We start from the raw sequence: 13432 nt of genomic DNA, 5'->3' as shown, positions 1-13432 counted from the left end.
GCTAGACAGATCAGTGCGTAGATACGTGTTCGGCGAACACGGCGGTCAAGATCGAGCTTCACAGTGCTGAATACCGGTACATGGATGGCTTGAGCCCCTTTAAACAGACAGGATGTTACATAAGCTAGCATGGATCAAGAGTGAAAGTCGGCCGTGATGATAGTATATCACCCCTATTTGCTAGCGACCCCGTTAGGCTTGACCTCAGAACGATCGATGGTCTCATTCCTGTTCGTTGAGCGCCGCCCTCTGCTTTCCCCTCATTATCACACCACGACTGACAATCGTTCTCTCTCTCCCTCGGTTGACTCCCAAGTGAGAGCAGGAACCCTAAACCTGCGAGGGTGGTCTCTTCCAAACCAGCTTGTTGAATTCAAAGCAACACTGTCTCCGTCTCCAAGTGCCTGAGAGGGGCTGACCTACGGTTTGCGAGGCATCGCGGGCGGAGATCCCAACTTCTCTACCTGGCACCGAAGAAGGGAAAGGGAATCCTCGAATCCGAGAGTTATATAGAATAGCCAACTTAACTCTCAGTCGAGCTGTGTGGGATGGAAGTCGATAGAGTCATTGACAGGAACCACCACGATTCTCCTAGACAAGTCTGCAGAATTGCTCATCCCATGCATGTGAACTTGATTGATGTTGTTCCTCTGGTCTATGGTAAGAAGAAGGGCTAAAACATCTAGAAACTTTTCTTTTCCTCTTGTTATATCCCCCCAATCCGCGCCTGGACTTCAATGATACATATCCTCATGCAAGAAAAGGCCACATTCCACACTCTCACTCTGTGTGTGTTTCGGAGATCAAATCACATTTTAGTATCCGCGCCAGGAACCCCGGCTATGCTTTTTGCAGAATCATGCTCATGCTCCTTCACCAAAAAAACAGGGGGTAGTGAGAAAGAAGAGACTCCTCCCTCCACCACTCACTCCGAAATTTTGAGATCTACCGAAGGAACCAACCAACCCGACACAGTATATGCTGCAGCTTTTGCTAACTTATGCAAACGCCGTGACCTCGGGCCACTTCTCGGCCGCCTTCTTCTTGAACTCATCCAGCTCCTTGCTTCTCGATCCCCGCAAGATGCTCAAGATGGTTTGCGCATCCTCGAAGGTGACTCCCGACGCAGCCAACAAACCCGCCAGCTGCTTCTCGACGGAAGCCTGGTCTTCGTCTTCGTCCACCAGCGCCTTCATCTTGATGGCGGCAATGGCATGGGGCACGCTGCCTTTGTGCTTGGCGAGGAACTCGTCGTTAAACTCCTCGAGATCTGTCGAAGGGGCGATGGCGGTGAATTCCGACTTGATCACCTCTTGCACCTTGGGTGGCAGCGAGGCCATCTTGCTTCGGATGGCGTGGAGGAAGCGGATAGTGTGCTCATGGACCGTAGGGTGGGAGGCGTCAATGGCCAGAGCGGCGTTGAGACACCCAAGAGCAAGAACATATTTCTCTGTAGGAAAAAGTTAGCTTATTATCCTGAGGTCTTTCTTTGGTCAGTGAGTGGAATGGTACGTACCTCTGCGCACGTAAACCTCAAACCCAGCGAGTTGCGCCTCGAGGTTCTTGGGGGTGTAGGTCAGGAGGTGGACCAGGAATTTGGTAGCCTCGACAAGCGGCTCAGTGGTGGCCGCGAGCTTCAGGCCGTCAGGGTCATCATCCTTCTTCTTGGTCTCGTCGACCGCCGCCTTGGGCTTGTTCGGATCTTGCTTGGCAGCCTTCTCGGCAGCTTCCCGCTCGGCCTTGCGAGCCTTCTTGGCTGCCTTTTTACGCTCGGCGGCATCGCCATTCTTGTCGTCGCCATTGACACCATCACTAAGAGTCTTGCCGTCGTGCATGTCGAGGTAGAGCTTGACAGCGCCAAGTGCAGCTCGAGAATAGAACGGATGATCTCGGACATGGTCCTCCCAGCGAACCATATCAACGTAAGCACGTATTTGACCTTTCCGCAGCGAGAAGCTATGGAAGTCAAATTGGTCTTCTTGCCACACATCGAAGATGTTGTAGACGGTGTGGAACCTCTTCAAGGCCAGGCCAACATTGCCTTTCCGTACTTGAGCCTCGCCATCCTCGGTCATAAACCAGATGCACTGCATATCCAGAAGATCGTTCAAGGGACCGGCAGGAGAATCGTTTCTTGTGAAGAGACCAACGGTCTCCAGACCCTTCTCGGTTTCGTTGTTCCGCAATTGATACTTGGCTGCTTTCGTGTTGATGTATCGATCCTTCAAGTCCAAGTTACGAGCCTTGTCCATCTCTTCTGATGCCTTCTGTGTGTTGCCGGTGTGCTTTATTATCCTTGCCTTGGTCATCTGGAACTCGACATTGTCAGGTGCCTTTTCGATACCCTTGGTAACGAATTCCATAGCCTTGGTCAGGTCGCGGCTGAGGTGATAGTTGTAATGCTGCGCCAGGTAGTATAGTGCTGCGCCTTCGCCCTTGAACGGATCGTCGGTCTTAGCCTCTCCAGCATCGAATTTCTTTGCCTCATAATACTCGTGCGCTAAAGCACCGAGAGCTTCTTTTTTGGAGGAGTCGGTGTAGAGGTGCTTTAGGTTGGCAAACGTGGATGGGACACCCTTGTCCAGCATGAAAGTGAGATACTTCTTGGCTGCTTCGCGGAAAACATCGCCTACGATTTTTTATTAGTACTGCTTGCATTGGAGCCAAATTGCATTGCAATTACCTACCAGAAACAAAATCCAGAGGCAGTCGCTTGGCAGCATCCGAGCGAGGGTTCTTCTCAGCATATTCGTCGTAGATCGCCTTCTTAGCAGCAGTATCCTCTGCAGGGATGGCCATAACCTTGATAAGTTTGTTGTAGTAGTCAGGGTGTTCGGCATTTCTGTCTAACAAAGCCCTGTAAGCCTTCACTGCATCCTCCTTCCTCTCCAATTTGGTCAGATATTCGGCTCGGAGTTCCATAACAGCCAAGCGGTCGAGGTTCGTCTTGGCGATGGACTCGAGATGCTCGAGGGCGCGCTGGTAGTCGCCTTGCTCGGCAATAATGGTGTTCTTGTACATGACGGCCTCGGAGTTCTCGAAATCGGTCTTGGACGGCGGGACCTTCACTGATTCCTCGTACTTGGTCAATACCGTCTCTGCCTGCGTCAGATCGCCCGCGAGGTGGTGTGCAACTGCCAAGGCAGTCCAGTTCTGGCGGACCTGGGACCGGGCCTGGAGCATAGCTGTCCTGCTCTGGATGTAGCCTTGGTAGTCGCGCATCTGGACCTGGAGGAAGGCCAAGTCTCTCTGAATCTGTAGGGAGTCCGGCTCGAGCTTCAGGGCCGACTTGTAGGCCTTGATTGCCTCTTCGAAGTTCTTTTGGTGGCGGTACAACAAGCCGTAGACGTGCCAGCAAATGTGCGACTTCATGTCGGCCATTAAGGCCTGCTTGCCCAGGGCGAAGGCCTCGTCAGTGTTGCCCTGCTGGTTGATTATGAGGGCCTTCATGGCCATGGTGTCGCCATGCTTGGGGTTCTTCTTGAGAATCTGCTCGGCGGCCTTGAGACCCCGCTTGTACTGCTTGTCTTCATAATTGCGGATGACCTGGCGAAAGAGAGAATTCTCCTTCGCGCTGAGCGGTTGAGGCATGCTCGGTTAAGGAAAGGTCGGCCAGCGAATGCGATCGGGAGGGCAGTATTGGGAGGTTCGGTGGTGTTAACACTGTCCAGAATGGCAATTTTTCGCGAGCTGGGAAGCTTTCCAGAGTTTAAAGCAAAGGTACAGTTGCGTCGTGGGGTGATATGATAAGGTGGGCTGGCTTAGCTCTACCTGCCCGCCTTGAAACGTGGGCCAGTTGCCAGTAGGTACTGCCTTAAGTAAGCCCACTTGGGGAGTTGAAATGATTCTTAATTGGTATAGAAAACCACTGAAATTTCAAGACATAGTGGAAAATGGGATACTGGGTTGGAATTATATATATTCAACAAGCATTGCATCTACAGGAGATTTTGCAAGGTCGTGTGCTTTCAATGAGTTGCTATTTCGCCAAATGACGAAGTGCAAGCTTCGAATGGGGCCGCCCCCGGTGGTGGGATGCGCCGAGAAACCGGAGCTCCCACCCCATGCCCCCCAATTTCCCGACTTGGAACCACGACAAATTATATCAACCCCAGTGGCAGAACCTGCACAGTTTAAGTATAGTGAGAACTCCATTGCAAACATTGTGATCTGAAGTTGCTTGCCCGTGAGTGGCGGTGTATCATCGAATGATCTCATCTTACATGACAATTGACATTATACAAGGTAGGCTCAAGGCCCTGGATTTATACCCATGAAACAAACCTCTACTCCAACATCAAGCGCACCTGCAATCTACTTCGCAGAGCGGGGAACTCCTTGTTTGTCCCGCCACTGGTTCAAAGCTGTGTCTGCATCTTCTATATCATCGCCGCACCTCTCCCTTACGAGGCCCCATGTGCGCGACCTCACAATTGTTTCAACTCCCCGCTCTTGTCTGAGCAGCATCGCCAGCTGCTCTGTCCGCGCTTCCCGATGGAAAAATCTTCCAGAGTAAGGGTCGAGCCTCTCGTTGACCACCCGCTCTCTATCCCGCAGAGACTCGGCTTCTCGTAGTGTTGTTTCCGGGTCATTTGGGTCGGGACTCGTAGCCACGTATGCACAGTAGGTCAAAACATCAGACCTTGACTGCCACGAGGGAAAGAGCACCTGGTCTTTGAAAGTTTGACATGACTGCAGATCAATCTGCCTGTGCAGCGACCGTGGTGTCCGTACCGTTGTTGATGTTGGATCGAAGCCCGCTTTGGAGGGTGTTACGAGCGCATTGAGATTTTGGGTGATCGAGTCGTCCACAGCGCCCCTCGATATTCGCAGAAAGTCTAGAACACAATGATCAGACCATGGCCATGGAAATTAACAGTCGCCAAAGAGAGGCGCACCTCTGAGTGCTACTGTCGAGAAACAGAATTGTGGTGTCAAGGAGGGATTCTTGGGTAGGTCGGTCATGGTGGTATCACGAGAGCGCTGCGCGGTGGAGCCTACGGCATCCGACGAAGGAGCCGCTCGTCTAGTCCAGAAGTATCCAGCCAGCTTGGTGGTTGTATTAGGCCAGAGTCCTATGGCGGCTTTACGGTAGGCGAGAGAGTATTCCGGGTTTGTTCGCGAGTACCAAAAGACTGAGGTTGATCGACACTATCGAGTCGCAAGTGTCCAGGGCAGATCCAAGCGAAACAAAATAAATGGATGATGACGCTATATTTAACCCTCATCAAGTCGTCAGAGCTTCGAACGGGATGGAAGCTTATCCTTAGCTCTTTAAGGTGAGCTAACAAGGCCAAGGTGGGCTGGGCCTTATCGTGCATTATGCAATTTCTGATGAAATGCCTGGGCAGTATGCACTAAAGCCCCTGCGAAACCCTGGCTGGCCGGCATCAATTAGAGGCTGGAAGCTCCGATCTAGCGCCCCGCTTGGTGAATCAGGCTGATTGATTGCGACAGCACACGCCTGCCTTCCCACATGCACAGTGGCCTTGCCTTTGCAGTTTGGCAGTGCAGCAGCTCTACCTAAACTCCGGACTTGGGCCCTGCGCTTGCTGAGCAGCCGCAACATCACCTATCCATCAAATCAACCACCCCAACAACACGTTTGTCATCAACTTCCTCGGCCTTCAACGAAGCATCACTTTTTTTCGTACACTTCCTCCCACTGCTTCTGGGCTCCCCATTCTCACTCTTCCCGAACATCCCCCCCACCATCCACATCTCCGCCCGCCACCATGTCTAGCTCACAAGATATGGAGGGTGTCGCCCGCCGCGAGCCCGAGGACAAGAAGGACAGCGGACGTGGCGATGACGGCAACAAGGACAACAAGAAGCCCGCCGACGGTGACGCCGAGATGAAGGACGCCGAGCCCGAAGAGGAGGAAATCCTCGACGAAGATATGCTCACCCTCAGCACCCAAGACCTCCAAACGAGGAAACGCCTACTCGAGAACGATGCCCGCATTATGAAGAGCGAATTCCAGCGCTTATCGCATGAGAAGGCCACCATGGGAGAGAAGATCAAGGAGAACATGGATAAGATCGCTAACAACCGGTACGGGCTACTCTGCAATTGCTTCATCTAAACGGCACCGCCCTGTAACTAACTCGCATACCAGGCAACTACCATACCTCGTCGGCAACGTCGTCGAGCTCCTCGATCTGGACCCCACCGCCGAGTCCTCAGAAGAAGGTGCCAACATCGATCTGGACGCCACAAGAGTCGGCAAATCGGCAGTCATCAAGACATCCACAAGGCAGACCATCTTCCTTCCTCTGATCGGTCTGGTCGACCCCAACGAGCTGAAGCCCGGCGATCTCATTGGTGTCAACAAGGACTCCTATCTCGTTCTCGACACCCTACCTGCCGAGTACGACAGCCGAGTCAAGGCTATGGAAGTCGACGAGAAGCCGACAGAGAAGTACACTGATGTCGGTGGTCTGGACAAGCAAATAGAAGAATTGGTCGAGGCCATCGTGGGGCCTATGAAGGAGGCGGAGCGTTTCAAGAAGATCGGTATCAAGGCGCCCAAGGGTATGTTGCTCTCTATCCTTCCTTTCCAGTCGCATCCGTCGCGCAAGGACTGACCCGCCACTTTGTTATCTAGGTGCTCTGATGTATGGGCCTCCTGGAACAGGCAAGACACTGCTAGCTCGAGCTTGTGCAGCTCAGACCGACGCCACCTTCCTCAAGCTTGCCGGTCCCCAATTAGTGCAGATGTTCATTGGTGATGGTGCTAAGCTGGTACGAGATTGCTTCGCTTTGGCCAAGGAGAAGGCGCCTGCGATTATCTTCATCGATGAGTTGGATGCCGTGGGTACCAAGCGATTCGACAGCGAAAAGAGTGGTGATCGAGAGGTGCAGCGAACCATGTTGGAGTTACTGAACCAGCTTGATGGTTTCGCCTCGGATGACCGCATCAAGGTGCTTGCTGCAACCAACCGAGTCGATGTGCTGGATCCCGCCCTGCTTCGATCCGGACGTCTCGACCGCAAGATCGAGTTCCCCTTACCTAACGAGGAAGCGCGTGCCCAGATCTTGAAGATCCACTCGCGGAAGATGAAGGTCGACCCCAACGTCAACTGGAGCGAATTGGCCCGGAGTACCGACGAGTTTGGCGGTGCCATGCTGAAGGCTGTCTGTGTGGAGGCTGGCATGATTGCTCTGCGGATGGGCAAGAACAAGATCGGCCACGAGCACTACGTCGATGCCATCACCGAGGTCCAGGCCAAGAAGAAGGACGTAAGTATCACCCGCTGCAAGTTCCTCCAAGTAACATGTCCCATACTGATCTCATACTTTAGACTGTCAACTTCTACGCATAAGAGGCCTACGGCGTTCAAGGCGATGGGGTGGAATAGAGCTTGTGGTCATAGATACAAGGGCATATGTGTAAGATACTTGGATCTCGCCCTTAATGAAACCCAGAGGGCCCAATTGCCAAGGGTTTCAATACCACGAAAAAAGTTTAGCATGTATATTGCTTCGCCTATCGAACAGGCACAATATCTCGTACCAAAGTGGCCGGTTTCGAGCCCGCGTGAATTCTTTTTTGCCAACATTCTGAGAACCTACCTCCGCCCTGGCAGGCTCCCAACGGCTACTACTGCCTCGTGATAGAGACGTAATTTTCGTAAATGTCCAAGAGACCTCAGACGGCTTTCCTGACTGGTTGGGTGGCCACCGCTCAGCCAAGAGCAAACTTTTTGCCCAGCTTGCGTGTACTCAGATCTTGTTTGGGAGTTCGCACATTGGGGGAGCTTATGACTCCTGTGTAGCATTATCACACACCATTGAACCTGGTCTATAATAACAAATACAATTCTGCCTGCCCCGTCAATTGACCCTCTCTTTCTTTCTTTTTTCATCCCAGCTTTGCCTGATACTCATCGTTTCTTTCGGAGACGGCGCGCCATCCGCTTGCTTCACTCATGGAGCATGTTTTTGGTGATCCCCAGTGGTAAATGATAAAACCACCGCTGATCGACGCCCACGCTTGGCTTAGAGGTAAAAGCTAATGGTCAACCGGTTGATACATTGACCTCTCAGGAGGTGAGTTGAGGTGAGCGCTCCTTCTTATCCTCCTACTCCCAGAGCGCATTGGTAGAATGGCCGGAAGAAGTAAACATTGCAATAGGTTTGGTTTCCCCGATAGAAATCAGACTTATCTACATACTTGCAGGAACTATTCTGACCGGTACGTGTGTATGTAGGAGTTACCCCGGGGCTTGTGTAATCGAAACATCAAGGTTCGATTGTCGCATAGTTTCATCATCCGGCGATGGTGACAGGCAGTATCGAAGAGGTGGGGAAAAGGGGGTAAGCTTCTTCCAAGTATGAAAAAGGGTCAACTTGAGAGAGCATAACTACAAATCATCTGATACCCCTGAGAGTTCATCAAGGCTCATTTGACATGCGGATTCAGGGGACATGGTCATACCTATCATTCGTCACTGAGAGGGTATGGAGCAATTTCAGTCACACTGGAAACAGGAGAATGAATGTGTGAAAGAAGGACGAAACCAAGTAACTTTTCATTTGTGCTTATAATGTTTTATTGTACATATTAGAATGGTTGTTAATGTAAAAAGGAAATCCCGTGTATGTGTAAGTGTGCAAGGTTGTAAGGTAAGCGTGGACCGCTACAGCCACCACCGCGCACTGCTCAGGTGTCGGCACCATTCGGTGCATCGACGGAGGGAGTGCAGCGGAGGCAGCAGCAGACGACCTCCTCTTGTCCTTCTTCTCAATATTTTCCAACTATCTCTCAGACGCTCCCGCGCTGTAAAGGACGGAGGGGGTGGTGGCAGCAAACGTTCACCCGATGATGAGGGTGATGACGGAACTGCCATGGCGGTCACGACAGTGACGCCCTTCAGTAGGTCGTGGGCTTGGTGGCGTAGCCGGGGGTGGGGGTAGGCTTGGCCTCAACCACGGTGGTCTTGGGGTCCTCGGGGTAGGCGAGGACAGGGGGGTCGGCCTTCTTGGGCTCCTCGGCCTTGGGGGCCTTGGGGTCGGCGACGGAGACACCGCAGTGCGCCTTCATGGAACCCCACTGGGAGACGTCGTAGGGGTGGCCGCCCGAGGTGGCGGGGACGGTGACGTACTCGGGGCCCTCGACCTCTTCGCACTCCTCATCATCCTTGTCATCCTTGTCGTCGCTGTTGCGCTTGTCCTTCTTGGACTTCTTGCACTTCTTGTCGTCCTTGTCGTCATCGTCGCCGCTGCGCTTCCAGCTCAGGCTGCCGCTGAAGCTGGCGGTGGGCATCCAGCTGTCGAAGCCGGGCATGACGGAGCCCTCATCGGAGCAGTCGGTGGTCTGGTAGACAATGACTGGTAGGGAGTGAAAAGGATCATATTAGCTCGAAGCTTTCTTCGGTAAAGAAGAGAGGGGAGGGGGAACGGGCGGGTGGTGTAAACCTACTGGGGCAGTTCTGCTGCTCGTTGCCAACGCTGGGGTAGGCGACGACGACGTACTGGGACTCCTCGACCTCCTCCTCTTCGCACTCCTCGTCATCGTCATCATGGCTGCTCCGCTTGTCGTTCTTATCGTTCTTGTGCTTCTTATCGTTCTTGCACTTCTTGGACTTCTTCTTGTCCTCCTTGTCATCATCATCGCTGTTGCGCTTGTAGCTTGCGCTGCTGCTGGGGTAGCCGTAGACGGGGGCCTCTGGCTCCACGACCACAACCTCCTCGCACTCCTCGTCGTCGTCATCGTCGCTGTGACGCTTGTCGTTCTTGTTCTTGTTCTCCTTGTCCTTCTTCTTCTCCTTCTTGCACTTCTTCTTGTCGTCCTTGTCGTCGTCGTCGCTGGTGCGCTTCCAGCTCACGCTGCCGTCGAGGCCGAGGCCGGCGCCGGTGCCGAAGCCGCCCCACGAGGAGCCGGTCTTGGCGGGCATGCACTCGCCGGGCTTCATGACGCTGGCGCCGCCGGTGGCGCCGCACTTGGCGTCGTGGCAGTAGGCCAGGGTGGGCGGGACGAAGACGACGGAGTCGGAGTTGCTGTCATCCTTGTCGTTATTGGGGGCCGGGGCTGCGATGGCGGCGGCGATGAAGACGGTGTTCAGAATGAGGGAGTACATCTTGCTTGGTGGTTGATATTAGGGGTTTGGGTGATCAAACGAATGTGCGTCTTGTTAAAGAGAGTGAAGGGGTGGTGGTGTAATTAATGATTGATGGGGATGATTAATTGCTTGGTGATGCTGATGAGGATAGGAAAGAAAAGAAGCAGTTCTCAGGGTGAAGATACCATATTATATACAGGAGTGATAGCATGCCATTCTGGACGGTATACCTCCCTACTTACTGCCAGACTTCTCATGGTTCAGTACGATATCTGACCTTGTGAGCCACTGCCGACCACATCTTGGAACTATCGAGCTTCATCTGATCGAAATGGGGCCATGGTCCCATTACAGTTATTCAATTATTGAAGCTTCGCCTTATTGGCCTATGTGCCCTCATTTCACAGGGGGCGGTTCGCAGGGGCCCTGTCTCTGAATACTACACTTGAAGGTTTTGTGACCCAAACCATCGCACTTCTCTCTCTCTCTCTCTCTCTCTCTAGCTTCCTACATGGCCGAGGAAATGGTTCTCGAAACTGTCGAGACATGCGTCGGCATCAAGAAGAGATCGGCATTTTGCTTTGATGTACTCCGTAGAGTGCCCCCAATTGGGACACGCGATTTCTAGGGACCGTGCAATTGAATTACCAACTGCCTTGGCCCCCCTTCTCCTGCGAGTTCTCAAAGATGCCATGAAACTGCAGTCGGAAATTTCCTTCCCCGGAACGAGACATTGGCCCATAAGAGAGTCAGTGGCGATGCCACAACTCAGAGAACTTCGTAGCGATGGTGACGGGCTGAATGGAGACAGCTTCAAGACAGCTCTGTGCGATGAGTGCGTGGCTGAAGGCTCGGTTTCTTGACCGTCTCGCTTCTCTTCCGAGTAACTTATTGTTGTCTTCACTGCGTCGGTCAACATTCGCCTCAGGGTGACTGAAGTCTTCTGGCCAGGCCCTTCCTACTTCTCAACTGCCTGCCCGCCCATACTGAGCAGCAAACTGATAGTCAGGCCACGGACTGAATACATGCAGTCGTGCAGTACCATCTTAGCCATAGTGTCAATTGTGCTGATATGGTGTGGTAGGCCGGCATGACTGAAAGCAGGATGTGCTTTTTCCTGTCGCGTCCCCAGACTGCCAGAAGAATAACAGAGCTAGTGGGGGATTGACCTAATCTCCCGTGAACAGAGGCATCAGCAACGTTTACATGGATATTCAAGACACATAATAGGTATTAATAAACGAAGGGGTTTGAGTACTGATTTGATCCCCAATTACATGTTCCTGGGAGATGTCTTGGATTGTTCACTCAGGCTGCTCGGGGTGACTTGCTCGAATTACCCGCAAGCAGTATCGAAATTGTTGTTCTTCAGCAACTTCCATAGTGCACTAGAACCGTTTGGCTTGTCTCGAAAAGGCCAAAAAAAGAAAAGACAAGAGCAAATGGGATTGTGTACCTGCATACGCCATAAACATTGCGTGGGCCGTTCGTTCAAAACACAATTGGTAACGGAGATGGTTCCTCTTCCCAGCACTCAGCATGGACGTAAACAAGGCAAAAAAAAATCGCCCTCGTATTGTGAAAGCTATGTCATCAATATCGATTCTTGTGGCCTTGCTCTCCCCCACTGGCAGGAGTTGTCTTGCGTTGGCTGAAGAGAGGGAAGATGGGCTTGTCAGCCGCTGGTTTTGCGAATAGGTTAGACTTCTTCTGCTGGGATACTCATTCAATTCTTAGGCGGAAAACTTCAGTGACGATCCAGTTAACGAAAGTGATCGATCCTGAGTTAATTGATCAGATACTTCTTCTCGATCGCAGATAGGGGCGGCTTCCCCGGGCGGCCTGCACGGCAACTGGGATCAACGTTCATAGCTGCGCAAAGCCATTATTCTCAAGGGGCTCTTGGACCGATGACAGGTTTCTTCCAGTCTAGATAGCGTAATAAATCATGTCCAGTTCAAGATGTTCAAATTCAAGCCCTTAATCAAGGGGTCTGCGAGCGATGCTTTTAGTTATTGCCCGGGGTCCACAATTGCATCTTCACAATCAAATATGGTACATGGATGCCCATAAGCAGCCATTCTTTCAACAACCAACACACCGACTGGTCGTCAACGACCGGATCAAAACAGAAGCTCGGTTAGCTCAGTTGGTTAGAGCGTCGTACTAATATTCTCTCACGAATATACTAAGTAATGCGAAGGCCATGAGTTCAAGCCTCATACTGAGCATCTTCTCTTTTTTGTTTGCCCCCTTTCTGCTCTTGCAAACAGTCCGTTCCGTGTATATTGAAAATACTCAGTAAGTGAGAAAGATGTTCGCCTACTCAATTATGAAAAGGTGGCAATTTATTCCTTTTACTTTCACCCATAAATTTTAACAGTGTTGGAATCCATTCCAGTGGTCCCATTTTATGTATGTTATCCATTTACGGAGTAGAAGGTGAGTGCTATGTACGTCCATAAAAAGTCCAGTCGCTTCCCGAGAGGCTTGGTGTCCCATCCAGGCTCCACCAAATCCTCTTCTGGCTTTCCAGTAGATGGTGCACAGCGAAGACGTCGTAGGTGATTCTGGATCCCGGCCTCCGGGGAGCGGGGGCTCCAGATTCAGATCCGGTGCATCCGGGTCCAGCTTCCACAGGATGTGCGCAGGGTCGTGATTCGTCTCGCTCGGGTCCAACGCCCACGAGTAAGCGCCGAAGGACCGGGATTTGTCTGTATAGGCCGAAGTATCGCATATCCTAGGCGTAGAGACCTAGTGAAGCACCCTCAGCCAAGCAATATGGTTCTATGTCAGGGTTATCAGGGTGTGTATCCTGGAGAGTGGTCGTGAACAGTGGCATCTCTCTCTCTCTTCCCATACCTTGAATTGCACCGAAAACCCTTCGGCCTCCCTGGAAGTGGTAAATCTCCAAGCGATATTCTTCCATTTGGTCTGGCCGGTAACTTGCGGCTTGTGGGGCACTCTCTCAAAGTGGGAGATGCCGAAATCGTCGGTTCGAATGCGTAAGACTGAACCCGCCGCTTCGGACGCTTCCTCGCCGCCTCGCTGCCATGCAGTAAGATGAGAAAGCGGCATCTCCAAGCGGCGCGCCCTGGTAAAAGAACTGGATCATAAAGAACAGTTCGGGTGGAGCGAGGTCCATTGCTGGACGTGCTGGGCACCCAAATCCCAGCAAATGAGCTCGAGGGTATCCTGCGTAATGCGAGGCGGGGACGATTCTATCACGAAATGGGCGTGTTCTTGCTCCAGATGTTCCTCCAGCAGGCCGCGGTCCCCAGCCGATCAAGGTTGTCGGACGTCAAGTGATGCTGCATGTAGAGCTTATAGCATTCCCGGTGAAGAGTGCAGCACTCCTTGCCTTTTC

The 13432-nt window shown here is 52.3% G+C and overlaps 6 protein-coding genes across 6 annotated transcripts; 2 read left to right on the top strand and 4 right to left on the bottom strand.

Moving 5' to 3' along the window:
- Window positions 1–998: 998 nt before the first annotated feature.
- PG994_006654 (acetyltransferase) lies at window positions 999–3591 on the bottom strand (the record flags this gene model as incomplete). Its single annotated transcript, XM_066858063.1, has 3 exons — window positions 999–1450; window positions 1517–2629; window positions 2688–3591. 3 exons carry the CDS (start codon window positions 3589–3591, stop codon window positions 999–1001), a joined length of 2469 nt encoding a protein of 822 aa, XP_066717332.1.
- Window positions 3592–4314: 723 nt separating this feature from the next.
- On the bottom strand, window positions 4315–5321 carry PG994_006653 (caffeine-induced death protein 2; the record flags this gene model as incomplete). Its single annotated transcript, XM_066858062.1, has 3 exons — window positions 4315–4838; window positions 4899–5151; window positions 5223–5321. The coding sequence occupies 3 exons, from the start codon at window positions 5319–5321 to the stop codon at window positions 4315–4317; spliced, it is 876 nt and encodes a 291-aa protein (XP_066717331.1).
- Window positions 5322–5735: 414 nt separating this feature from the next.
- Window positions 5736–7326, top strand: PG994_006652 (26S protease regulatory subunit 6A; the record flags this gene model as incomplete). The annotated part of the gene is made up of 4 exons (XM_066858061.1): window positions 5736–6055; window positions 6120–6535; window positions 6609–7243; window positions 7306–7326. The coding sequence occupies 4 exons, from the start codon at window positions 5736–5738 to the stop codon at window positions 7324–7326; spliced, it is 1392 nt and encodes a 463-aa protein (XP_066717330.1).
- A 1550-nt stretch (window positions 7327–8876) lies between these two features.
- Window positions 8877–9290, bottom strand: PG994_006651 (uncharacterized protein; the record flags this gene model as incomplete). The annotated part of the gene is made up of 1 exon (XM_066858060.1): window positions 8877–9290. One exon carries the CDS (start codon window positions 9288–9290, stop codon window positions 8877–8879), a length of 414 nt encoding a protein of 137 aa, XP_066717329.1.
- A 64-nt stretch (window positions 9291–9354) lies between these two features.
- Window positions 9355–10083, bottom strand: PG994_006650 (uncharacterized protein; the record flags this gene model as incomplete). The annotated part of the gene is made up of 1 exon (XM_066858059.1): window positions 9355–10083. One exon carries the CDS (start codon window positions 10081–10083, stop codon window positions 9355–9357), a length of 729 nt encoding a protein of 242 aa, XP_066717328.1.
- Window positions 10084–13045: 2962 nt separating this feature from the next.
- On the top strand, window positions 13046–13374 carry PG994_006649 (uncharacterized protein; the record flags this gene model as incomplete). The annotated part of the gene is made up of 2 exons (XM_066858058.1): window positions 13046–13070; window positions 13190–13374. The coding sequence occupies 2 exons, from the start codon at window positions 13046–13048 to the stop codon at window positions 13372–13374; spliced, it is 210 nt and encodes a 69-aa protein (XP_066717327.1).
- Between the last annotated feature and the right edge of the window lie 58 nt (window positions 13375–13432).

The sequence above is a fragment of the Apiospora phragmitis genome (assembly GCF_038363925.1).
Source record: "Apiospora phragmitis strain CBS 135458 chromosome Unknown utg000006l:1.0-5683423.0:1.0-5690449.0, whole genome shotgun sequence".
NCBI classification, from domain to species: Eukaryota; Fungi; Ascomycota; class Sordariomycetes; order Amphisphaeriales; family Apiosporaceae; genus Apiospora; species Apiospora phragmitis.
Note: the sequence above shows the minus strand (reverse complement) of the source record. Positions and strands in the feature narration are given on the sequence as shown.